We start from the raw sequence: 27,497 nt of genomic DNA on the forward strand, positions 1-27,497 counted from the left end.
CCGGTTAAGATTTGGGAATTTTTGTTGGTTTAAAAAAATGTGTTTGGGAGAGAAAATCCACGAGGTTTTAGGTTCTTGCGAAGTAGTCCATGGATCAAAGACCTTTGAAAGCCAGTGTCTAAAATGAATTAATACTCCCTACATAGGAACAGTCAGCAAGCTGGAAATACCAGTGCAAATGGATTCCTTATTTACTAGATGAAAAGAAGCCTTTCTTCACACTTAAAAAAAAAAAAGATTCTCTGCAACTGATATCATATAGACCTTTGAAATCTTGTATATTATGATGCCAATATCCCAAGATTTCAAAACAATAATCAATAGACTTGACATTTTCATGATTTGACAAAATTCTGTGCACAGAAATTAAAATCCCAGGAGAACAAATGCCAGGAAAGAAACCCCTAGTTTTACCTCTGCAGTTAATAAGGCAATATGCCATCTATGTAACTTATTTCATCAGAAAGTGTTTCTAACCGCTTCCTCTCCCCTGAGATTCCATGTGGTCCACTGTCACAGAAGAGAGCAGTAAGAGGCAGATACTGGAAATGGTCCCCCAAACCTAGACTTCATACTAAGTGTTCTTCAACTACAGGAACCTACTAGAGGTATTTCAATATACGTTAGGATTTTTATTCGGGAAGAAAAAAAAAACTTGTGATGCTCCTGTTGTTGGTTTCCAAAGAGAATCCAGGTGCTTTACTTAGTAAGAGGGAATTATTAAATTTAAGTAGGCCCTGCCTGCATTTGAAGTATGACATACTTCATACGATGGGTGAATTTAAGGCAGAACCATGGAAATGCTCTTACTGAAATTACCAATACAAGGACCAGTGAAATCATTAACTCCTCTATAATACGTGTCAAGTATTTGGTTGAAACTCTGATTCATTCCTGACAAAAACACTTTCTCTCTTAACAATGCCTAGGTATGAAAATTACCTTCTAAGAAAGAGAGCAATTATGAATTTTAAATCTCAGACCATATTAGGAGTGAAGAGTAGAGTACATAATCCTGTGGGGTCATAAATTCATTCACTGTGGGGTCATATGTTCCGTCTGTTAAAAGAATATTCCACCCATTAAAGTTAAATGAGAATAAGACCAAAAAGAAAAAAAGGACAAAAAAGACAGACAAAATGACAAGACAGGTGTCACACTTCCTCAAATACACTCAACAATTAGGATACTAAAAGTTTTCATTATTTCCAATTACTCATCACACCGTTTGACACAGGGCACTTAATTTCCTAATTTTTTTTCCTTTTTTTAAACTTGTCACCAATTTAAGATTTCATGAGGTAAGCAACAGGTTTACAGCTTTTACAAATTTAGGAACTAAGATATCTTACTGACGAACAAAGTAAAGCACAGAGTAATACACAGAATGATCCTTTTCTTTTAAAGCATATATCTTGTTTCCTAAATTTCTAAAGCATAAGTATGAAAGTTATTATGTATAATTATTTTCAGATAATAATAATTTTTATTAATAATAACATACAGTGGGTGTGGAAGAGAGAAGTATGGCAGGGGACACTTCTGCTTTCCATAATCTCCTTTTGGTGTTACTAAAAACTTGTATTTTTTGTTTGCCTTCTTCTGTAACTTAAATTTTTTTAGATACAAAAAGTTCAAGAACCACCGTGCAAGCTTCCACCCCTTATGCGCTCAGCAGACAGCCTCTCCAGTAAAGGGCACGGTAGACTCAACATGGGAAATGTATGTGTAGTTCATCAAGCCACTCTCAAGCTGAGGTCTGGCTGTGCAGTATTTACATCCTACTGCATTGTTTCTTCCTCCAACAGAAGAATGGAAAGCATGTGTCATCTTCATATTAAGCAATCCCATTTACCTAAAAGCCACTCGCAACAACAGCAAAAAAGGGAAGTCATCAAACACTGCAGTTTTCACTTTAAATGTACGTCTGCCTGCCTTAACTTCAGTTGTCACTCGGAAATGGTTTGCAAAAAAAGCAAATAGTTACATTAAAAACTTACAAGAAACATCTGGAATAGTCTATATTTAAACCAGTTACTTACACGGATATACATATACCTTCACGACATACATTCACTGTCGTGAATGTATTGAGATGATTAAACTTTTCTGGCTTGAAGATCTCCGAAAAAGTTCAAATCCTAAACAGCTTACTTATTTTCTTATTTGTTTTTTACCCAGAGAACATTTATTAAGTATCTATTACGAGCTTGATACTCCACAAAGCTGTGACGTTACCTTGAATTTTACTAGTACTTACACATTTATAACCTAATAAACCCTGAATTAATCCTTTAATGATTTTTCTACCTTGAATAGCTATGCTTCCAGATATTTCCTTCTTCCACGCACACGCAAATTTTAAAGAAAAAACAAACTTTTGTATAGTACTTTAAAATTTGCAAAGGCCTTTCACGAAAGATTCCCATAATATACAGTGAGGCTGGCAAGAAAAACACATTCATTACTCTTAATAGAGATGAGAAACTGGTGCTCAGGGAGGTGGGATGCGACTGCCCCAGCAGTTACTTAGCATTTACTGGTGAAGCTGAGACTCTGTAACTACGTATCCTGACACAAGCCCAGCTCTCTCTCCTTGCTGCCTCTGAGTCAGAACTCCTGTCTTTTCCACTATGAGTGAATTCTACCATCCAAGGTTCTAAGTGAAAAACATACTGAGGTTTAAATTAGCAAGGAAAAGCAAGTGTCTGCATATTACACATATTTAATAAATAAGTACTGAATCATCAGAAAGTGAAAATAGCTGTAGGAAATATGCAAAGTTCTTTCAGAGATGAAGAGCATAAGGCTTGAGAAAAACTATATTCTTACATTTCACAAACACGCTTTCAAGTATTTATTACTGAAATCTAAATGATTTTCCTTTCCATAACTGAGTACATGGCTCTCCTCTTTAGTAATAATTGCAGGTTTTACTCTCCAAGTCAAACTGGGAGCTCCAACTACTGGCAGCTCATCTTAAGAATATGGTAAACTAGTCCCCATTTTCTTTTAACAGTTCTAACGCAAAGCAGAGAGAATATTTGCAGTCTTATACCTTGCTGTTAATCTCACTGTCTACTTAGACGCTTGAGGGAAAACCACTAGAATATTCCACTGCACGGTTCTAATCATGTTATCTGATATCAAATCATTTTCGAGTTGAGGTTATCTTCTTGTCCTTACCAATCAAACCGTTTAACTCGTGCTACAGCAAGATGATTTTTGAAGACTTCACAGACTAAGCTTATTCAAGCTAACTGTTAACTTCTCCCTCCCTCCACCGCCACCTCTCCTTTTTGCCAATTAAGTGTTCTGGTAAATTCTAAGGCAACTAAGAATGACTCAGAAGGAAATCTTGCATCCTTGCACTCTTACACTAAAATGATTCAGGTGTATGACAGCTGCGAGGTCTTGGTGTTTCCCTCTATCTCATCGTAAGGAGGTCTGTGATTTCTCTTTCTGCTCTGGAAGGACAGGGCAGCCAAGGACTCCTGAGGGATAGTCTACAACCCCACGGACAGACCCAGCCACGTGCCTGCTGGTGATCAAAACTGCACACCCAGTGAAAGCACTTTCTCCTGTCCCTTCCCTGACTAACGTTCATCCCCCAAACGTGCTACGAGACGCCCAGGCAGAATGCAAAATCAGTCACACCACCTGCCTCTGGACCGTCGCCTTTCCTCCCATTGGCGGTTTCCTTCCCCAAATTAAATGGAGTCGCAAAGAGGAACAGATGAGGGTCTCCCCACGGCCTCAGTTTGCAGACCAAGAAAGGAGGCGTGGGGAGAGGGCGTGCGCTCCAAAAAGGGGGAAACACATCCTAATTCAAAATAAGGTAATTGTATTCGGGTTCCCAGCAAGCAACCTTTACCTGCTGGGCAATCGTCTTTCGCTTTGGGGTCAGGAGCACGTGAGCGTGGGGGAGGGGAGGGGATGGAGAAAGGGAGGGGGAGGGCGAGCGTCCCGGCCGGGCCTGCAGCCGACCTGGCTCCCTGCCTCCACAGCCCTGCGACCCCGCCCGGCCGCCACAACTCGGCAGAGGTGTCTGGCGACCACTCGGCGGGAAACTTCTCTGCTCCCACACCAGCCCGAGCCGGTCGCCGCTCTTAGCCCGACTGCGCACAACGCAGCGGCCGCAGACGTCAACAGCCCCCTCGCTTCCAGACCCTTCGCCGGCAGCCGTGACTGCGCAGACGGGCGCTGACCTCGCCCCCATGCCCGGCTGCAGCTGGCCAATCGGCGTCCGCTGTTGGTGGGCGTGGCGTCGTCAGGCCCCGCCCCCGCGCCTCCGCCTTTTATAAATACGGCTGCGCACAGCCGGTTATTCAGAGTAGTAGTCTCAGTCGGAAAACGATAATGCCTAGTGCTATGTTCCTGGCTGTCCAGCACGACTGCGGACCCATGGACAAGAGCGCAGGCACCGGCCCCAAGAGCGAGGAGAAGCGGGAAAAGATGAAGCGAACCCTGTGAGTAAGGCTTTCTTCTCTCCCCCCGCCACCCCTGCGGACCCAGCTGTCCTGGGCGGCTGCAAACGCGGTACATTTGCGCTTGGAACTGGGTAGCGTGCACCTCTGCAGAAAAAAAAAAAAAAAATGTGGAAAAGGTTAATTTGTTAAGTAAGGTTTAAACCTGCGTGGGTAGGTATTTATTTTGTGACGTGAGCGAAGGACTCTCGGGTAGAGTTTAGAAACTGCAGAAAATTCTTGATGCAGAGGCGGTGGTAGATGCTGGTTGGCTTTTTGTCCCCCTGCATCGAAAATGACTTCAGGGAATCCTGCGGCCGAAGCGCGTCCCCGGCATTCGTACGTTGCATTGTAAATTCTGATCAGCTTTACACGGCTGCTGCGATGTAGATATTTTTTTGCTGATTCCGAATATATTCTTTTAAAATCTTTTCTTTTTTAAAATTGAACAGCAGATCTCACCCACTCAGGACTGTGGAACAAATAATTGTTCTGCATCATCTTCTTAAAATGAGTGTTGTAGTTGGGGGAGGAGGACGGGCAATCTCACACACACACATTCATTATGCACAGCTTCTAGGGTGGTCCAGAGCCTCCTGCTTGAAGGGTAGAAGGGAAGTGAGCACGGGCTGGCTCAGGGCAGTTCCACTGTGGGTTTCATCAAGTGTGAAATGTCTCAGAATTGTAATTAACGTTGCAGAAAAACTGCTGCCTTCTGTGGGCCAGAAATAACATCTGCTTTTTGAACTATGCAAACTAGATTCCTAAAAATACCCTATAATTGTAGGTAGTTCTACCCTTAGTTTTAAAACTAGTCATTATGTTCAGATGAGTGGATGAAACTAGTGTGTTTAGTATATAGGTGCTGGGTTTAAATGTTAAAGGTGTAAGACTGACAGGAAGAGTTGTTTTGTCTTATTTGGTTTGTCTGTAGCCACAAGGGGCAACTTCATTTGGTAAAAATGCCTTCAGCTGCATTGGCGATTTCAAGTGTGGCCACTAAGTGAATATCCTTTTTCTTTTTTCTTTTAAGATTGAAAGATTGGAAGAGCCGTTTGAGCTACTTCTTGCAAAATTCCTCCTCTCCTGGGAAGCCCAAAACCGGCAAGAAAAGCAAACAGCAAACCTTCACCAAGTAAGTTGAAAATCTTGTACTTGCGAATGAGCTCACTGCTGAGCTGAAAAGGGAACCTCTGACATGCGTGAGCTAATACGCAGAACTTCTCTTGCAGGCCTTCTCCCGAGGAAGCCCAGCTGTGGTCAGAAGCATTTGATGAGCTGCTAGCCAGTAAATGTAAGTTAAAACCTCTTGAATTTGATCCATTTCAAGTATCAGGAGAGTCTAGAAAGGTTGTGTCCACACAGCAAGAGCAGCTTGCCCAAGGGGAATTTTACTTTACAATCCCCATGACACGAGGCGTATTCTTTTCCTTTACTTGCCAGTGATTAACCAGGGAAATGCATGGCTTTTTCACTCTAGGTGGGAAAAAAATTAGCCCCAAACTGTAACGGCAGTTGCTTTTTGTTAAGGTTGAGTCAGGTTTTCCATTGCAAACAGTGTTTTCAAGAGACGTCGTTCCCAGAGAACTTATGGCTCCCCTATAAATATTTGCATTAACAGCGAAGCTAAGTATTTATGTATTTTTGTAGTAGTGTGCCAACTTAAGCGTTTTGCTGACTGGCATCTTAGTCTTTAAAGAGCTAAATTCTGAGGATTACAGGTTGACTGAAATCTAGAAAATTGCTATCATCTAGAAATAATAAAATATGGGGCCAGGGGAATGGGAGTTCTAGAAAAAACAAAAGGGATTATTTGGTCACTCCGTTCACTGTATGCATGCTTTCTTTCTCCCCCCCGCCACCCCCAGATGGTCTTGCTGCATTCAGGGCTTTTTTAAAATCTGAATTCTGTGAAGAAAATATTGAATTCTGGCTGGCCTGTGAAGACTTCAAAAAAACCAAGTCACCCCAAAAGCTGTCCTCAAAAGCAAAGAAAATATATACTGATTTCATAGAAAAAGAAGCTCCAAAAGAGGTAAGGGGAGATAAAAAGTTCCTTGTTTTAGCATGTTTTAAACATTCTCAGCACCGAAGTGAAACGGAAAGAATTGAAGAGACCTCAAATTAAAAGGGGAGTGGGGTAAATGTTTTTCCCCTACTTCTAGCTTTCAGGGAGGTTAATTACATTTCTTCAGTGACTTGGCTGGTGAAGCTAATCACACATTATAGTTTTTTTGTTGTTGTTTTCAAATATTAAATCGATTAATCTCTTAACTCTGAATATGGAATAAACCACTTTTTATGTTTTATTTCAGATCAACATAGACTTTCAAACCAAAACTCTGATTGCCCAAAACATACAAGAGGCTACAAGTGGCTGCTTTACAACTGCCCAGAAAAGGGTGTACAGCTTGATGGAGAACAACTCTTATCCCCGTTTCTTGGAGTCAGAATTCTACCAGGACTTGTGTAAAAAGCCACAGATCACCACAGAGCCCCATGCTACTTGAGATGAAAAAGGGAGCCCAGAAACGAGGACATTTCATTTTTTTCCTAAGGGGAAAGGCTGTCACCTGCCAAAAAGACTGACCTTGAATTCAGCCTGGGTGTTCAGGAAACATCACTCAGAACTATTGATTCAGAGTTGGGTAGTGAAACGAAGCCAGTAGCCGTCTAGGAGAAGCTGGTACTGGGACAGCTTCCGTAACTGATGGAGCACAGGGAAAGCGTGGTCTAAACGTGGCGTGTCTCACGCTGGAAAAGCAGGAGCTTGCGACTGAAAGATAACGATGTAACACTATTGGTCCAGAAGCATTTACAATCAATAGGTCTGGGGTTATGTGGCCTTAGTGAGCTGGCTGTACATTTTTCCCTAAATCAGTCCTTGTTACCACATAGTGGTTTAGCTGTAGTTTCTTTAGTACTAGGTAACCTATGTTTACTATGTGCAAGGGTATTGAAGTTCCTATGACTACAGATCATCAGTACTGTTGTCTCACGTAACTCTAAAACTGAAACAGTCTGTTTGAATTGTCAATTGGTGTGTGTAATAGAATGAGTGCTGTTGTGTAGAAAACGACAATGTCCATTATGAGTGCCAAAACTGTCCTGATGGCAGCTAAACTTTGAAGTGGTTTTTGAATACTTTTAATAAATTTATTTTGATACATAATGTTATTGAATATTTGGTCCAGATGTGGGTTGGGGTAGGTTTTTTTGGTAATTGAATATGGCAGGTACAAGGTGAAATATCTCCTCTCTGGTAAAGAAGAGGTGTCAGTTGATGGGCCCTGTTTAGTGAGAATTGACAATCCTCAGAACTGAGAAATTACAGCTGCAGGGAAGATCTACTCCCATCTCTAATGCTTTCGTAGGTCAAAGGAGGTCAGGTCACATCTTTAGAGCCCCCCTAAGATCAACCTTTCTAATACAATCTTGTAAAAATCAAGCTTGTTATTGAAAACATGGGAACATTGGCTTTAAAGCCTTTCATGAGTATTAAAGATCAGCTAAATATGAGAAGTAAAATGATGTAAGAGACAAAGCACCAAAATTATTCACACAACTAAGCTGCTCAAATGAAGAAAGAAACCAAATAAAGAGGAAAGTAGGCCTTTTTTATTTCCCTTGGTTCCAAGTTCCCCCGCAGGGTAATGGCATGAGCTTCCAAGATCCATGCCTGAAACTGTTCACTTCCATGATGGATCAGTACAAAATCAGAATTTCCCTGATTTGCCAGCCTTCATTTGGCCAATAAAGAATCTGGGGACTTCCCTGGTGGTCCAGAGGTTAAGACTCCATGCTCCCAGTGCAGGGGGCCAGGGTTTGATCCCTGGTCAGGGTACTAGATGCCGCATGCCACAACTAAAAGATCCTGCATGCGGCAGTGAAGATCCCGAGTGCCGCAACGAAGACCTGGTGTAGCCAAATAAATATTTTTTTTAAAAAAGAATCTGGTTGTGTTACGGCAGCTAATGATGAAGGCAAGAAGCACGATTTTGTGGCTTAGACTTCACCTAGAAGTGTGCTCTTTCTCTGGTTGAGAGAGAGGCCTTGAATCTGTTATTTTCCAAACCAGCTACTTAGAAAAGGAATAACTCTTCTCCAGCAGGCTGCTTTTTCAACCTTCTTGATGGTGGTTTTCATTTTGAAGAGGAGGGTGAACACTCATCTTGGAAAACCTGAGCCCATGTACTGATTTCTCACACCTTTGTGACCTTGGGAGTCCTAATCTGCCCCGGCTCAATTCACACCTTCCTGCCTATCCCACCGGCTCCTGTGAGGTAGTAAGGGGCTTTAGGAAGTGTAAAGCGCTTTTTAGAACATTTATCCTGATTCGCCAGAAGAAAACTTGACCTCCCCTGGTTTAAACTGTTTGCCTGGTGCTTGCACTGAACTTCACCTTCACCCCACTTTCTGGGACCAACAGGCACAAGCTCCATGAGAGACACGAACTAGTCTACTCCTGTGTCACCAGCAGCTAAAATAATACATCACAGGTGCTCCATAAATAGTGATAGAATACAAATTCTGAAGGGTCACTGAAAGAGATTTCTTTGGAGAATAAATAGGTCTGCACAATCCTCAATTTGGAAAGGTTTTGGCCAACAGAGAAACCCGGGAGTCACGCCATGTATCCAATTTGTCACCAAGTCCTATTTTTACTTCAAGTCTCTCTCCAGCCTGCTTTCTGTCGTCACCCTGATCAAAGGTGCCGCCATCTGCCCGGGCAACTGCAACAGTCTAAACTCACCTACCCTCACTCACTTTTCCCCCCTCCAGTGTGTTCCCTGCTTTTTAACTCTAGGAAGCCTCGCAACACAGAAACCTGATCTTGTCTCCTGTTGCTTACAAACCCCTGACAGGTTTCCCAAACAATCAGGATAAAGGCATCATCCTTAATATAGTCTAACACCTGCATGGGCTTGACCCCTTCTTCCACTCCATCCATGCTCCACCACGTGTCCCCCAGCTCTCTCTGCCAGCCTCACCGACCTACTTCTATTCCCCCGTGGGTACCATGCCCGCTGGTTCCATAGGACCTTTGTGCGTCACAGGCCCTCTGCATGGAATGCAACTTTAGCTCTTACTCATCATTCACAGATCGGTGCAATCGTCACTTCCTCAGGGAAGCCTTCCCTGACCTCCTTACCTGGGTCAGATCGCCTTTTAGGTGTTCTCATAGCACCAGCTTCTCTAATTCAGCACACTTAATAGAATTCTCATTAATTTGTATCATAATTAATAATTCTATCTTTTCCCCCTGGATTTGCAGATGTCACAGTTCAAGGACTCCGTGTCTTTTTCTGCTCACTGCCAGATCCCAACACCTAGCACCTTGACGGGCACACAATGCCAGCTGCATTAATGAATGCGTGAATATTAAAAACTCTTAAATTTTGGTGAAACAGAAAGTATCTACCAATGCACAAGGAACTAAGGACAAGGTTTTAAAAGCCCCATTGCCTCAAACATCTGAAAATATCTGCAGAGCTTTCTTCTTGGCAAAAAAAAATACCTCTTACTAAGCATGTTCTCTATAACTTTTGACCTTTAATAGAAGGAGAAGCCAGATCACAGTAACAAGAAGCAAGAGTTCCGACCGTTTCAGGGCTGCTAAAAGTACAGACTTTATTCAGGTGGTATTTTCCAATGTTCTTTAGTGTAGAACAAGCTGAAATAGATTTCAGTTTAGAAACCACGTACCTCCACAAATAAATATCACTTAATGTTCCCATTTGTTGGAGTTCGTACACTTAGACTCCACAGTCCACTCACTTTGATAGTATTTCATTTTCCATATATTTTAAGTTCAGAAGCATTTCAAAATGTAATTTCATACAGTCCCACTGAAAAAATTAGAATTGTGTATTATCTGTCATGTGAGCCCAGAGAGGAAATACATGAGTTTCAACGTGGTGATTTAAAATGATCACCCAAAATTTTATAGGAAACCGGTCTTTGGTAGAGGGTTTGTTTGACCACATTATTTGATCGTTTCTGGCAGTGATTCTTACCTTGTGGGGTTGGAGAGTGAGGAAGCTGTGTTTTTGTCAATGGCAAGAAGATGAGGTTGATCTACATTTCGGCATTGTATCCAAGGAGTAGCTTGGAATTGCTTGAGGCAACAATAACAGCCCCAAAAAGCTTCTCCTATGACCTGCTTTTAAAATCTAAAACTATATCTTTCATGTTTTCCAGACTCTCTATTATTGAAGACCATTATTTTTAAGAACTGCGTAGTGTTCTATAACATGTGCTTATTATAATTAATTCTCCTCCATTCAACATCGTAGTTTTTCTATTATATATGTTTTATAAACACTGTGGTTAATTTCCTTAATTATGTGAGTGATACACATTATGTACTTGTATACATATTACATATATGTGTCTGTGTAAATGATATATGTATATTAAAATTTTTCATCTTAAAAAAAAAAAAAAAAAGAATCACTAGAGGAGTAAGGAGTACATGCTAGCCTAAGGCAAGAGCATTGAACAAAAGCCTGATACTACCCATTGGGGGCCCATGATTCAGCATCACCAGAGTACCTGGCAGGATAAGGCCGGGATGGGTGTAGAAGCATGGCCCAGAACCAGGTGATAGAGGACGGTCTTGAACACGAAAGGTTAGGATTTTATTCTGAGGCGATGGATACCAATCTCAATTTAAATGTACAAAATAACCTGGGCAGCAAATGAAGGATGAATTGGAGTCAAGCAGATGAATTAGGAGACTGCAGTTATAGCCCAGAGGAGACATGCCATGTTGCCTAAACCAGGACGTTGTCACCAAATAATTCAATGTATTGGGTTGGCCAAAACGTTCGTTCAGTTAGAGACTCCATTGCGCAATAAAGTTCTTGGTGAAAATGAAAATTGTGTCTCTTATTTTTACTTCAAACCGAAAAAACTCTTTGGCCAACCCAATAAGTTCACAGCAAATTATACATCTGTGCAGAGCACTGATCTCAACCACACAGGGGATGGTAAGACATTGGTCCTCTAGGAGGCACCAATTAAGTATCTGATGAAATAATGTTCCAAAAGTAAAACATGAGGCGGGCCATGATTGGCGATTAATTATCAAAAGAGAAGTGCAAGACCCTTTAGCTGGAATGAATCAAGAAACAAAGTGAAGTGGCAATTTTTAGCAGATTTAAAAACTGGGTCGATTAGCAAGGATGAAGTGGAGAGCATCAGGGTGGAGAAACAGTTTAAATAAAGGGAAAGGGGAAAGCGGGATTGCATTTTGCATTGTGCTATGATATACAACAGCTAAATAAACAGATATTGTAGGCAGATATTTTTGATGGGGATGTGTATTTGAAAACTATTGACATTTCAATGATTTATTTTTGGCAAATATTTATGAAGAGTTTCTCCGGGCAAGGGAGATGTGAAAGAACAGGAGAAATGGTCATCTCTTGAGAAGGAAAGAAACAGAAAGGCTGGAAATTCAAAATCACAACTAAAAGCTATGCTTTATTTGTCTTAAAAACTGATTTCTGTAAGATCATCAACCAGCCTAGTCATCAAGCACACCACTGTTATGGTCCTCTCGACTAGCGCGTGATAGGTCAGATCCTGTGTCCTGTTTCTCATTTGTTCCCTAGACTACCATCTGAACATTGACTTTCTCACACAAAATATATGAACTCTGGAATCTCCCAAATCAAGATAAACTCCTATATCTAAGGCTAAAACTTCTCCACCATGTGGCCTTTTGCTGCCCATCCAATCTTATTTCTCACCACTGACCAGAAACATTCAATGCTGGATTTTCTTACTGTTCCTGAGATATATTCTTTTTCTCCTGTTATGAGATCAAATTGTTCCTCTTGCATAGAACTGCCCTTTCTTTCTCTAGATTTTACTCGTTTTTCAAGGCTCAGATCAAGTTTCACCTTTATGAAATCCTGCTAAGGGAGTGTGTCTTATCTTCCAAATAAATGGTCAATAATAACTGGACCATTTTGGCTTATTCTACTTAATTTTTGGAGTAACTAGTAAAGTTCTAGACCTGGAAGATACTCAGTGCCCATTGATCATTGATTCAGTAATTAGCTCATTGACTGATCGATTCACAAACTCCTCAGTAAAAATGCATGCAGAGATATAAAGGACTTAAATTTGCTAAACTCATTTGCAAAACAATGTTTTTTCAGGAGTCAACATAGTTTTTCATTTTTTTCTTTACGTTTTTGCCTTGCAAATTTAGAAAAAAACAACTATTAACTGTGTGGATCTTGGATAAGAACCTAACATTAGCTTTTCTCAAATCCCAAATTAATCTGATATTTATATAGTTTAAAAAGCACACTGCCCTATATGGAAACTTCCCTTAAGTGAGGCCGTGTGTTTACTTAGCTGTTGTATATCTTAGACATGTACGGACGTCACACCAAATCAAAATAATGAAAAGGAGAAATGGGCCAAAAAAGAGAATGAGAAGAAACTATTGGTATCTGCTGCTGTCTGCTTTGGGGTAAGAAGGGACCTGATTTTTTTTTTTTGTTAATGCATTTGCAACTTCCAATCTCACAGGCCTCTTGCCACTTTCATCCCAAATTACTCTTCAGTCTTTCGCTTCGGAATGCAACTACAGCTTGTCTACGACAAGTGCATTTTTAAACTAGGATACTGAAAGAACTAAGAAAATGCACATATGCAGTTTATGTGAGCCATGGTGTAGTCTGAGAAAGACCAGATATAAAGCTTGGTTTGAGAAGTAGGTGGTACTTAGCAGACCTTTGCCCTGTTTACAATACAAAAACAGGAAAGTTTACAGTATTAAATCTCTGTTTGGCACAAACCTGTGCCTTCTCAGAAGTGGCCACTGAGCCTGGTAATCTAAATGTCAGGGCTTAAAGTGCTACCTCTTTCTAATTTCTTCTACTTCTGTTTTCAGATTCCAGAACTTCACAAGGCCTGTAACTTTCTACAAAAGTGATAGTACGATGATGAACATTTTAAGAGCAGCTGATAACAATAATTTCTGAAATAATTTTGATCATCAGACAACTATTTTTAGGAAAAAAAGTCAATAATTCACCCCCTATTGAAACTGTTAATAAAGTATCTCTGAACTTTGAGACATTTTTCATCCAGAGAATGTAGAAAGAACCCAGAAACAGCACTAAACATAAAATCAGTAAAGGAGTGCGCTCCAATAAAAAAGATAATGTAATATAACATAACATGCCACATAGGTAATTTTAAATCTTATAGCCACATTAAAATATGTAAAAAGAAACAAGTAAAATTAATTTAACAATATATTTTATATAACCCTGAATATTCAGAATGTTATCATTTCAACATGTGATCCATATAATAAATTATGAAAGAGAAATTTTATATGTAATTTTTCTTATTAAGTGTTCAAAATCTGGTGTATATTTTTCACTTATAGCACATCCAGGTCCACACCAGCCACATTCCAAGTACTCAGCGGCCACATGTGGCTAGTGACTCCCTTATTGCAAAGCGTAACAGTAAAAGCTGAGTCTGAGATGACAGATTATAAACCAGAATAAATTTACACTTTGCCTTATTTTTTTCCAGTCCCCAAAATATACTTTGTAGCCAGCAGTTCTCAAAATCCTTTACCACCTTGCTGCTTTGAATTAGGAAACCTGCCTTCTATTTGCTGTATAAAGGCAGTCCAGCTAGATTGCCTGAGATCAGATCCCACCTCCAACTCGCACTGGTTGTGTCACCAAGCAGGGACATATTATTCAACCTCTTAACCTCACTGCCTCTCAGCTATATAACAGCAAGGAACAGATCCCTTTAACAGGTCTTTCTGCTCTTTTGATTTTTTTCAAAATACATGGATGGATACATGTAAAATGCTTATAACAGTGCTAGCAAATGATGTTTAATAGTAACATTATTTATTTAAGCATTAGCTACTAACACTACTTGGTATAATTTTCTAGACATGATGGAGATCAGTAAATATTGTTCACTGGAAGACCACTAGAAAATCCTGACTTGAAAGAACTAGTTTCTTAAGGGAACTGACTCCTTTGCACAGAATTAGAATTAGAATTAGAATTAGGATTAGGATTTTGCTTTCAACAACATTCAACAATATTCAGCCCGGTACCCACTAAGCAGCAAACAAGATACATGGTCTCTGCCATCATGGGGATTTCTGTTGCAGTAGATATCCCCTCTACAGTCTTCTCACTTACATCTATCATAGGATGATTTTGTCTGCAAAGAGTCGGAAACCCCAATCAAGCTGGCTTGCAAAATATGGAAATTCAAAGATAGGATTGACCCCAGTCATTGTGCAATCCGGGCTCCTGCTGTGACTGGGCATTGTTTCTCTAGCCCTCCTCTATACTTCAGTTTTGTCAACAGACTGGCTTCCACCATGGTCACAAAAGGGAAGAACCTAGGGGCAGGACAGGAATAAAGAGGAAGACTAGAGAATGGACTTGACACAGGGAGGGGGAAGGGTAAGCTGAGACCAAGTGAAAGAGTGGCATTGACATATATACACTACCCAATGTAAAATAGATAGCTAGTGAGAAGCAGCCCCATAGCACAGGGAGATCAGCTCGGTGCTTTGTGACCACCTAGAGGGGTGGGATAGGGAGGGTGGGAGGGAGACGCAAGAGGGAGGGGATATGGGGATATATGTATACATATAGCTGATTCACTTTGTTATACAGCAGCAACTAACACAACAGTGTAAAGCAATTATACCTCAATAAAGATGTTAAAAAAAAAAAGGGTTGCCACTAGTGAGAGGAGCGATGGAGACAAGAGATTGCTCCTCCAAGTACAGTGAAAAAGGTTTATTAAGTCTCCTTGGGTCAACCTGTAGCAGTCCAGAGAAGAAGTCATGCACAGATTGGCTTAAGGTTGGGCTTTTAAAGGATCCTTGGCAAAGGTGTGGAATCATCACCAGGATCCAGTACTACTCAGTTCAGGAGAGGGATCATGCCTAGGGTTGAGGTGGGCTGCTGAAGGAAAGTAGGGTTTTGTTAGTAAGGAGGAACTGAAACTGTGTGGGTGATCAACAATGTCTATCACACACTGCTAAAAAGGAACTGATATTTGCGTGATTGTTCTAAAGCCACTGCAGAGGCAGTCCACGACTCAAAACAGACTTGGGGAGAATACCAGAAAATGGGCCATCGTAAAGTGAAATTTAGAACACACATGATTTTTAACCCAACTGCATGGACTATTGTCTTCATCAGTTCAAACATGACTGGAAAGTATTAGATGAGCAAATAAATATAAAACAAGGAATATATTTAGAAATTTGATTTGCAGCTCCACTGCTTACAACACTACTTTCTAGTGTATTGCCTGTTCTCTTGGAATTAGAGTTTTCCCTTTCTAACTCACCCTACATACTGAGTCAGATTACTTTTCATAAACACCAACTTTACCATATACTGTGTTTCATTCAGTTTCATTGCTTTCCTATTTCCAAAGTACCATAGGAAGAGCACTGGATTGGGAGTCAACAGAATGAGATTTCTGATTGTAACAGCATTAACCATTTAGTTACCTGTCTAGGTCACCCGTCACCTCTCAGCACCCCAGTCACTTCATCTTTTTTTTTTTTTAAGAGTTTTGTTTTGATGTGGACCATTTTTTTTTAAGTCTTTATTGAATTTGTTACAATACTGCTTCTGTTTTGGTTTTTTGGCCCCAAGGCATGTGGGATCTTAGTTCCCCAACTAGGGCTCGAACCCGCACCCCCTGCATTGGAAGGCGAAGTCTTAACCACTGGACTGCCAGGGAAGTCCCTCCAGCCACTTCATGTTTAAGGGAGTTGATTGGATCGTGAAATCTCTTCTAACTCTAAAATCCTGCTTGGCTTTGGATCTTCTCTGCAATCTGCCTCTCCCCTAACAACCTTAATTTTCCCCCAAACAATCTACCATAAAATCACTGCTTTAATCTCTCTGCTTGCCTCCTTATCCCCATTAACAAAGCCACCATCATTTCACTCATATTGACCTGCCTGAATAGGTTCCCTACTCCATTTATCCTACCCATATCCCATAGATGCTTCAAGACTTAACTCACACTCCCATGGTACACCAGTTTATTAATCTCTGCATCTAATCTCTCATTCAGCAAATACTTGTTGAGTGCGTACTCTGTGCAAAGCACTGAGGACACCTCGTTGAATAAGAGAGAGAGGTTTCCTGCCCCTGGAACTTACATTCCACTGGGGTCAATAGATAATGAACAAGTAAACAAACAAGTCAATTCTAGATTATGGCAAATGCTTACCAAAAAAAAAAAAATAAGCTAAGTGGTGAGATAGGGAGAAAACTGGGTGGTCTGGGAAGGCACATTTTAGCTGTGCAGTATTGTCAGATGTTCTGTGAATTTGTATTGACCAACTGATGGACTAAACAAAAGCCTGGTTCTGCTTTGCAATAACAAATCCTCTTTGAATAAAATAGACGTAAAACTTGTTTTAGCTAAGCCATAGCTTTCTATTAATTCCAAAATAATTTTTATCCGTAAGAAAAAGAATCTTTTCAAGAACGTATTACATTCAGTGTTTTTATATTCTAAAATGTAACAACCCCTTGAGGTATTTCTCAAATCAGTAAAGATACGAGGTTTTTGCTGGTAAAAAGTTTTTGCTACTGTTATTATTGATTTTCTAAAGTTTTTGCTACTGTTATTATTTTGATACTCCAGGCTAATGTTTCTAGAGAGCTCCTGACCCTCTGATTATTTTTTATGGTTTATTTCCTCAGGTAGCAACCTGCTTCTCTTCCTAGTATACTCTCATGTTACTGACTTTATCACATACTTTATTCCCTGGGATAAAAACCTGTCACTATATATACTTTTTATGAAAGTCAGAAACCTCAACCATTCACATTACTGAGTTACTAAAGCTCAGAGATTCTCCTCACAGCTCTACTCCTTAAATTTACAATGTGAAGACATCAATAAAACTGGAAAATAAAATAAAATAAAATAAAATAGTGGAGAAAGAATTTACATGAAGACAACCAACAACAATAGTATTCTAAGTAATTTACATGAAGACAGTATACCTTTGGGCAGGTCCTCACCACCTCTCACCTGGATTCTTCACTACAACTTTCTCCTGAAAGTTCTCCCATCTCCAGCCTGGACATGCTCAGTTCATCCTAAGAAAGGAGAGTGGAAAGGTTGTGGAGCAGAAAGAATAATCAGATTCCAGTTGTCATCTCGATTCCACCACCGTAATTGTTGTTCAGTCTTTGGCTTAGTACTGAACCTCTCTCATAGACTGTTTTCTGACTTGTAAATTGTATCAACCTCATAAATGGTTTTAAGAAATCTAAGAAACATTGCACGCACTGTACTTACCACTGTGCAGGCACTTAGTAGCCAACCACGTTTGTTAATTCCCTTTCCCTTCCTAAAACTCAAATGAGATCACTTCATTTCTTTACCTAGGAAGACGTGTTCACAACACCATAGGACTTACATTCAGCTCCAAATCTACTGGCAGGCTCCTCTCATTCTGGCTCAATTACTTTTCCAGCTTACTTTCAGAGTTTTTTAAAATTATTCTCTTCACTCTCCACTAGGGCACCCTGGCCTGCCACCAAAGCAGACATCTTTACATCCCTTGACAGGAAAAGCTTCTCCGGAGCTCCACGCCCCAGGCCTCGGCATGTATTGTTTTCTTGCCTGAAATGCCCTTCCTTCCTCCTTAGTGAGACTGAGATTTCCTTACTCCTTCTTCAAATCCTTGATAAAAATTTGCTTTCTTTAAAATTTCACGGACAAACCCCTAGGCAGAACAAATACTTCTTTTTTCTGATCACCCACATTATTTTGTTCATGCCTTCATTATAGCATTTTTATTGAGATAATATCTATCCCACAACATTAATCTCTTCCCTTGTGCACTTGCTTGTAGAGACATTTCCCTGTCAATCAAAAGCATTCTCATTGCTTGGGCAAGACGTGGAACTGTTTCCCAGGAGGAAAGAGAACTCTACCTTGTTCAGTGTCCAGTTTGTTTCTTTGTTTATTATTATTTTTTAACACTTCACATATGATCTAGAGCACAGGTTCTGAACTTGTCCACAGACATTTTGGGGGTTTGTGCCCTTGGATAGGAGGGAATTACATCTTCATTTTCACTAACCCCAGGCTAAATTTAGCATTTTCTTCCATTGTGAATCTAGCAATAAACCACAACAGTAGTAGCGAGACATGAGACTCTGTCACAAATAGAAAGCACAGATATTTTTACGTCACATTACAGTTGTTGAAGATATTTTGAAATCTTATTTACAATCATTATTACTTCCAAATCTCAAGAGTCATTAGACCTGCCAGTAGATCTTGTTTAAAGTGTTAATGAAGAAGTACATGTATTACTCTATCATAGTTTAAGTAAATATTTTATTTTGAGATATTGTAGATTCACGTATAGTTGTAAGAAATAATACAGAGAGATCCTGTGTACTCTCTACTCATTTTTCCCCAATAGTAACATCTTACAAAACTACAGTAAAATATCACGACTAGTATATTGACATGGATAGTTCAAGGTATAGAATATATTTACGTCACCACAAGGATTCCTTGCCTTGTCTTCTTTATAATCATACATACTTTTCTCCCAGCCCACCCTATCCTAAACCCCTAAAAACCACAACCTCCTATCCATTTCTGTAATTTTGTCGTTTCTAGAATGTCATACAGATGGAATCTTACAGTATGTAAACTTTAGGGACTGGCTTTTCCACCAGCATCACACTACGGAGATTCATCCAAGTTGGTGTTTGTATCAGTGAGTTCTTCTTTTTATGCTGAGTCCTATTCCATAGTGTGAGTGTAGCGTCATCTGTTTAGCCATTTACCCATTGATGATGGCTGCTTTAAACTCCTTCTCAGGTCATTTTAACATCTCTGTCATCTCACTGTTGGTATCAGCTGGTTATCTTCTTTCACTGAGTTGAGATTTTTCCTGGTTCTTTGCATGACAAGTAATTTCATATTAAAATCTGGACATTTTGAGTATTTTGTTATGAGACCCTGGATCTTATTTAAACCTTCTGTATTAGTTGCCTTCATATCTCCCTACTCCAGTAGGAGAAGATAGATGCTGCCCTATTATTTCCAGGATTAGAAGTCCAAGTTTCCCACTTGGCCTCTGTTGACACCTGAGGGGGGACAGATGCTCATTTTTACTGCTGGGGAGGGGTGGGAGTTTCAGCTCCTAACTAGATCTCCACTGAAACCTCGCTGGCTCAGAGTCTGACAAAGGTGGAAACCTATCTCCCCATTCAGACTTTGCTGGCATGGGCATGGGTATGGCCACAGATTTGTGTGCGTGTGTGTGTGTGTGTGCGTGTGTGTGTGTGGTGTTTGGCTGGAATAGAGTACTTATTGTTTAAAAGTTTTCTGTCTTGTTAGGCTGAATCCTTCCCTGGTCCTTTGGCTAAAGAAAGAAGGCTTTTGTTGAGACTTTTCTGTCTGCCTGCCTTGACATTTCTGGGTCAAGACTTTTCTGTCTGCCACCTTTTTCAGCTCCAGATCCCGGATATATGAAGCAAAAAGACAATCTAGGAAACTCATCATATTATTATTCCTTGGGCCCTAAAGTCTCCAGCTGGTCTTCTTATTCTTTCCACTTTTCAGAGTCTTTTTATGATTGTTTCATATATAATATGCAAGGATTTTAGTTGTATTTAGTGGGAGGAATAGGGGAAAGAATATCTATTCCATCTTCCAGGAAGTGGAAGTCTCCTCTATTACTGTTTTTTTAAATATTTTGATGACTATATTTCAATATAATTGGTTTCCTTTGCAATCCTATATGTTTTATTTTTGGATTTGTAAGCAATATTCTGAGAATCACCAGCCAGCCATAGAGGTCCACAGCACAGAACCACCACTTTAGAGAAAAATTTTAAAAGGAGAACCTAAGGAGGCAGCACAGAATTATTTCCAAGATATGCAGTTGGCCCAGCTCCCTTCTTTAGAGCACACACTGGCTCTTCTAACTTCCACGCATCCTCTCCAACCCCACCCAGGGTTATGTGGAGAAGAGAAACTACAACAAGAACTAGGATAATTACATGGAGAGGAGTAGGGAACTGTCCATCACCATGCAAGCTGTCGCTTAGCAGGTGACCCAAGCCGGCGGATCTTCCTCAGAACTCCAGAGGACACTGGCTGCCATCCTGGGAGAAGTGAAGTTAGCCATTCTCCCCATCACTTTGAGTATAGGTTTTCCACAGGACAGACCCTTCTTAACTGTGCTATATTGGAAATTCCCTTTTCAGTGACCTAGAATACTCACAGGCATGCCTCCCACCTGAAAGAGACGGCAGTCTTGGTCACCCTGATGGCAGGTAGAGAAGGAGAAGGAAAGGCCACACACCAGGACTTGAGAGGGACTGCTCAGCCACTGTCACATTACATAGAATGTCTATCCTTTCATTAGACTGTGAATTCCTCAAAAGAAATTATACATATATATTATATATATATATACACATACACACATAACATGTAATACATATTTTACATATTTAATTACCAGTATTTAGCACAGATTGAGGCACATGGCAGATGCCTAATAAGTGTGGTTAAATGAACACATAAGCAAATCTATCCCATAGAGAAATGTCATATATTAGAATTTACCAAAAGACCTCATGCTTGTATATTTTTATCTTAGTTGAGAAAACATTATTAGATTATTTAAGACAAATTGTAGTCATCTCTTGGGCTTTCATTCCTAATTTCTTCTTATCCATCCACTACTACTCACCGACACATAGACCATAAAGTGTATGCATGCTTTCTCCATTTCACAGACCATCTGGCACAGATGTCATGCATGCTGCTACCTCATAAATATGCTAATGAATGGCTCAAGGTTTCCAGGTCCAGTCACACCAATGCCATTCCCCTCTTCCACCTCCCCATCCCTACCCCAAGGGTCAAGGTGAACACATCCTGCAGTGACAGTCTGGATAGCAGAAATAAAATTGATTCATATAAAATTCGAGTGATCTGCCATTGACTGATGGTAATACCTTCAGTTAACTAGAGTCTGGAAACACAAAAAGATAAAAATCTTAGGTGCAGCCTCATAAATCTTTAACCCATGTAGCTCTCCTCGACAGCAAACTCTTCTTGAAAGCAAATGACAATACAAAGAAACCATTTGCGGGAGATTGGGATAGACATATACACACTACTATACATAAAATAGATAACTAATAAGAACCTACTGTATAGCATAGGGAACTGTACTCCATGCTCTGTAATGACCTATATGGGAAAAGAATCTAAAAAACAGTGGATATATGTGTATATATAACTGACTCATTTTACTGTACAGCAGAAACTAACACAACATTGTAAATCAACTATACGCCAATAAAATATTAATTTTAAAAAAAGAAAAGTGAAAACAAACTGCCCATGTGTCTTGGAAATGATGTGCTATACACAAATACATTTACAAGTAAAACATATTAAAAATGAAAGAAAAAAGAAACCATTTGCATGTTTCAGTATTAACTAGCTACCCAACCAAGTCTAAGAAATGAAACAAACATTGCCCAAGAGCTGAAAGGAAATGACTAAGGAAGAGCTGGGAAATGGTTCACAGCATCAGGAATGACAACTTGTAAAGGACGGTGACATTCTTCACCTCCTCTCTGGGCAGGGTATACACGACAGCCTATGAATGGCCATGAAACACAAACCCAGGTTGGTCTTACTAAGGCCAATAACAAAGGAATCTTGGCAGCGAATCTGACAGCTAATACTGTGAGTGAGGTTACTGCCGAAAATAATTAGTGAATACCCTGTCTGGAACTCTTCATCAGCGCAGTGGGAACCACTGAAAAATTAATATGCTCGGGTCTCAGAAAGAACACCTTCTGCATCACCCAGATAGATAAAGAAATTAAAAGAAAAGAGTATCTTTTTAAAGGCAGATTAATTGATCCCTTTGCTGAAGTAGAAAAGATTTGTTGTTTGAAGTAAAAACAAAACAAATATCTGAAGTAAATAAAAAGTTTTGATGAAATAAAAGACAGATTTTAGATATGCTATGAGCACAGGGCAGACAAAACATGGATATTTATTTTGGAATTGATGATGTTTTAAAACTGTCTTGCCTTATTGTTGTAAAATTAGCATTCCAGGGTTAGAAGTCTCAAGCTGGATAAAATCATGACAGATGTCATGTCAAATAAGTTGCCTAGATTGGTTAAACTTCCAAATGGATTGATTTCCTTTACAGGCAGGCTTATTTTGTGTGTGTGTGTGTGTGTGTGTGTGTGTGTGTGTGTGTGTGTGTGTGTATTCACCCTGGGTCAGACTGGAAATTGGGGTAAGGAGAGGCAGCTATTCAAATCTCTTCTACAATCACTGCCTAGAAGAAAAGATGAAAAACTTTGGTTGACCATTCAACTGGTCCTTGAATGGAACAGAAAATAGGAACAGAGAAATTACATAAATCTAGAAGGGTTAGAATCTCTTTTCACCTGTAAAACTTTGGAGAATTCTGAGATCATATAGTAACTGATCTCTTTACTGCATCTCAAGACTTCTACATGATACAGTTCTCTTTATCTTTTACTAGATTTTTATACTTTCCTGTTGCAAGTACTCCTCCTGGTTGTACTCAGTTCACAGTGGATAATCTCGTTAATCATTCATTTAAAGTAAAAAAAGCTTCATGATACCTGTGAAGAGGTGAACTGCTGGAAGTAAGAAAAACAATAAATAATGGCACCTATCCTCTTAGTAAGTGTGGGGTACACTACAGTAAACCGTTTCGGGGTATATTACAAGTAATTTTGCTACCAGTGCTCAATTATTATAAACAATAAATATTAGTAATTATACTGATGCTGAATAGAAATTCAGTGACTCTATTTTTAACCTAAAAATTGCTCTTGGGACTTCCCTGGTGGTCCCGTGGTTAAGAATCCATGCTTCCACTGCAGGGGTGCAGGTTTGATCCCTGGTCTCAGAACTAAGATCCCACATGTCGCGACGGTGAGGCCAAAAAAATAATAATAATAATAATTAATATGTAAACTTAAAAATTGCTCTTGGCTCCTTGTCTTTTTTCAGGATAGCTGGGGTTCCTGGTATTCCTGCCAGTGGAAGAAAGTAATAGACATGCTTCTCCTAAGCTCTTAAAGTATGAAAAACCTAGTCCTTTGAAAACCATCAACCCAGGAAACAGACAGCTTCATGATGAAAAATAAACAAATAAATAAGCTCCAACTTCAAAAGTGGTATAAGAGCTTGCATCCATTTTGACATTTAAATGTTTTAATTCAACATTTATATTTTGGGGGAAAAATTGCTCATGAACTCAAATGACTTTATAGATCCTAATAGAACCCCCAAACCTAGCAGTTCTTGATGATTTAGTCCCTCATCTTCCGTGCCAACTTTATTATTTATACTGCTAAGAAGACCTTAGAATTGTATAATATCTCACAGTTTACAAAGCACTTTCACACCCACGTGAACCTTACAATAAGATAATGGGATATAGAATAGGTCTTTTAATAGAAAGAGGAACAAATCCAATCTCCTTATTTCACAAGAGAGGAAGAACTGGGGAGGTGAAATGACTTGCCAGTGTCACTTTGCTCATTTGGAACAGAACTCAGATGAGACTTCAGACTCAAGCTACTTCCCTCCACACCAGCTGCCTCAACTAGATTAGCCCATATTTTTAAAGACTCCAAACTGAGGCCCCAGGAGTTTAGGTGCCTTTTTTAAGGTTATACGGCAAATAAGTGCCCAAGTCAAAACTAAACCCACTTGCCAACTGTCCTTCTCTCTTCTTCATCGATTATGGAACTTTGATTTACTATTGAAGATTGTTTCCATATCATTTACATACAAGAAGAATAGATTTTCTCTAAATTTAAAAATGAAATTACTTTCCACCATTGGAGATGTAGACATATGTTTTCTTCTCCAGGCATTTAGAATGCACATTTGGAGCCAGGTGGATAAGTCAGGCCTGAAGACTAAGACTCTGGAGTTCTCACTGTGTCTGTATAAGTCAATGCGTGAGAACAAATTAGGTCCCCCAAGAAGAGCCTGTAGTGTGGAGAGACAACAGAAGAGGCTGAGCATCTGTTAGAGGCTATCAGCATTTCAGAGACATGTGGAGATCCAGTGAAAGAGACTGAGAAGCAGTTAACTGAAGTAGTAGCAGAGTCAAGAGAGAATGCTATTCGAGAAGCTACGGGAGAAAAGAGTTTTGAAAAAAATAAGTTCGGGTCAAACAATTCAAAATGCTAGGGGAATGTCAAAAAAGAAGCCACTGGACCTGTGTTATTTAAAAACATCTGGACACTCCTACACTGTTGGTGGGAATGTAAATTGGTGCAGCCACTACAGAAAACAGTATAGAAGTTCCTTTAAAAACTAAAACTAGAGCTACCATATGATCCAGCAATCCCACTCCTGGGCATATATCCAGAAAAGACAAACAGAAAAGATACATAATTAGAAATATGTAATTAGAAAAGATACATGCAGCCCCGGTGTTCACTGCAGCACCATTTACAATAGTCAACATATGGAAACAACCTGTGTCCGTCAACAGAGGAATGGATAGAGAAGATGTAGTTCATATATACAATGGAATATTAGCCATAAAAAGAATGAAATAATGCCATTTGCAGCAACATGGATGGAACTAGAGAATATCATACTGAATGAAGTAAGTCAAACAGAGAAAGACAAATATTGTATGATATCACCTATATGTGGAATCTAAAAAATAATACAAATAAATTTGTTTATGAAGTAGAAGCAGACTCACAGACATAGAAAACAAATTTATGGTTACCCAAGAGGAAAGAGGGAGAGGGATAAATTAGGAGTGTAGGATTAACAGATACACACTACTATATATAAAATAGATAAGCAACAAGGATTTATTGTATAGCACAAGGAACTATATTCAATATCTTGTAATAACCTATAATGGAAAAGAATCTGAAAAATTGCACATATGCACAACTGAATCACTTAGCTGCACACCTGAAAGTAACACAATATTGTAAATCAACTATACCTCAGTTTTTTAAAAAGCCATTATCAACCCCCTGATAAAACCCACGTGGTTAAAGATTTTGTAATTTATTGTTAAAAAAAAATACAGGGAATCTTTTTAGACCATTTTTGTGCAAGAGAGTAACAAGACAAGAATTGTCCTCAACAAGTCTGACCTGGCCGGTTCATGTAGGGTAGATTGAGATGAGGAGAAATTGCAAGAAAGTCAGATTACAATTGTGCAGGTATGAAAAAATGAAAATTGAAACTAGGATGATATCAGTAGGGACAGAAATTCGAAAGGGGCTTCCCTGGTGGCGCGGTGGTTGAGAGTCTGCCTGCCAATGCAGGGGACGCGGGTTCGAGCCCTGGTCTGGGAAGATCCCACATGCCGCGGAGCAACTAGGCCCATGAGCCACAACTACTGAGCCTGCGCATCTGGAGCCTGTGCTCCGCAACAAGAGAGGCCACGATAGTGAGAGGCCCGCGCACCACGATGAAGAGTGGCCCCCACTTGCTGCAACTAGAGAAAGCCCTCTCACAGAAACGAAGACCCAACACAGCCAAATAAATTAATTAATTAAAAAAAAAAAAAGCTCCTTTCATCTCCCTCTTTCTAAAAAAAAAAAAAAAAAAAAAAGAAATTCGAAAGGAGATGCAATCAATATTTGGAAAAAGTTAAAGCAAATATATATATATTACAATTCTAGCCTTCGAGGAATTTAGTTGAGGGGAAAATAAATTCTTACACAATGAAAATATTGGTCGATGTTTCAAGTCCATATTTGCTTACTAAGAGGCAATTCTCTGATACAGTAAGTGCTGATATCAGGGAAGCCTTGATAAAGAAGTATGGGTATAAGCAGGTCACTCAAGATACATTTAATTCATATAGAAGCCAGGCAACAGTTTTTTAGAGCTGAAGAGAAAGTGATGGTTTAAAACTATGTATTAACTTCTAATAAGGAGATCAGTCATTAAGTCGAAGTGGAGTTAGTCATTTAAACAGGCACCTGGTCAAACCAGTAATAATGACTTCTTTCCATTTCTAGAGAGAAAAATTATTTTGGGCAGCTTTATAGATGTAGTTCTCTAAATACTGTGGCTAAGAGTCCAGTTTTAAACGACCGTTTGCCCACGTTCTCTAAATAGTATCTTACCACGTCCCCTGAAGTGCCTGTGAAGACATCAAGAGAAAAATGCGAAACACCAAAGTCTATGATTGACAGGCACTGTATTGCCAGATTCTAAGAGGAAATTCTATTACCCCAACATCCCATGGAGCTGATTTAGGAATCACAATCTTTTGAGGACACATGGTTTACAACCTGAAAAAGAATAGAACTGTCTGCCTGAGGCTAAGGAGAGAGATTTTGATTTTTCCCCCAGTGCCCGCCTTTAGGCACAAAAACCAGGGGACCCAAGGGAACTGCGTTAGGGTTACGGTTACCTCCCCTCATATACACAGGTAGAGACTGCAACTCCCTCCACCCACTCCTTTTTTGCTTTGCAAAAAAAAGAAAGCAAGGAAAAGATTGAGGGGCTGGTAGAGGAGCATGGAGTGCTGGGAGGAGAGTGCCGACAAGCGCAGCATGTAGAGGAGATGGTGGAAGAGGTGGTGGAAGAGAGAGGGACCAGTCCTGGAAGCAGTGCCCAGGGGTGAGTTGCAGCATCTGTGCATTTCACTGCTTCCGAGAGACAGAGGACCAGGTAATAGGGATGGACCATCTGCCTCCATACATCAAAGTCTTATGTGCAGAATACCTTCAAGATGCTAGAAATGGGGCCATGAGTTTAAATGCATCAATATACCCTCAGTATGTCACCCAAGAAATGAGATTCTCACTCCCAAATGTCCACACACCGTTAATGAACTCCAGGATTGAAGCATTGGGTGTTCTTGGCTACTCTCCTGACTCTCTGACCTCACCTTCGTGGTCTCTTTTTCTGATTTCCAGGCTC

At 39.9% G+C, this 27,497-nt stretch overlaps 1 protein-coding gene and 1 long non-coding RNA gene across 4 annotated transcripts in view; one reads left to right on the forward strand and one right to left on the reverse strand.

Moving 5' to 3' along the window:
• Positions 1-4,157, reverse strand: part of LOC103012279 (uncharacterized) — a 131,664-nt gene extending 127,507 nt beyond the window's left edge. For all 3 annotated transcript variants that reach the window (XR_009005117.1, XR_009005095.1, XR_451850.2), the window contains exon 1: positions 3,875-4,157. This is a non-coding gene — a long non-coding RNA (uncharacterized LOC103012279). The remainder of the gene's footprint in view (positions 1-3,874) is intronic.
• A 179-nt stretch (positions 4,158-4,336) lies between these two features.
• On the forward strand, positions 4,337-7,638 carry RGS2 (regulator of G protein signaling 2). The gene is made up of 5 exons (XM_007191163.2): positions 4,337-4,469; positions 5,500-5,601; positions 5,699-5,760; positions 6,335-6,501; positions 6,782-7,638. Exons 1-5 carry the CDS (start codon positions 4,360-4,362, stop codon positions 6,974-6,976), a joined length of 636 nt encoding a protein of 211 aa, XP_007191225.3. The 5' UTR covers positions 4,337-4,359; the 3' UTR covers positions 6,977-7,638.
• Positions 7,639-27,497: the final 19,859 nt, after the last annotated feature.

Source organism: Balaenoptera acutorostrata, chromosome 1, assembly GCF_949987535.1.
Source record: "Balaenoptera acutorostrata chromosome 1, mBalAcu1.1, whole genome shotgun sequence".
NCBI classification, from domain to species: Eukaryota; Metazoa; Chordata; class Mammalia; order Artiodactyla; family Balaenopteridae; genus Balaenoptera; species Balaenoptera acutorostrata.

What these genes read in the sequence shown, in the direction of transcription:
- RGS2 (XM_007191163.2), top strand. Translation starts at nt 4,360, where the DNA reads ATGCCTAGTGCTATGTTCCTGGCTGTCCAGCACGACTGCGGACCCATG. An exon ending in GAAAAGATGAAGCGAACCCT is followed by an intron (nt 4,470 to 5,499) that starts GTGAGTAAGGCT and finishes TTTTCTTTTAAG; the next exon opens with ATTGAAAGATTGGAAGAGCC. An exon ending in AAAAAGAAGCTCCAAAAGAG is followed by an intron (nt 6,502 to 6,781) that starts GTAAGGGGAGAT and finishes GTTTTATTTCAG; the next exon opens with ATCAACATAGACTTTCAAAC.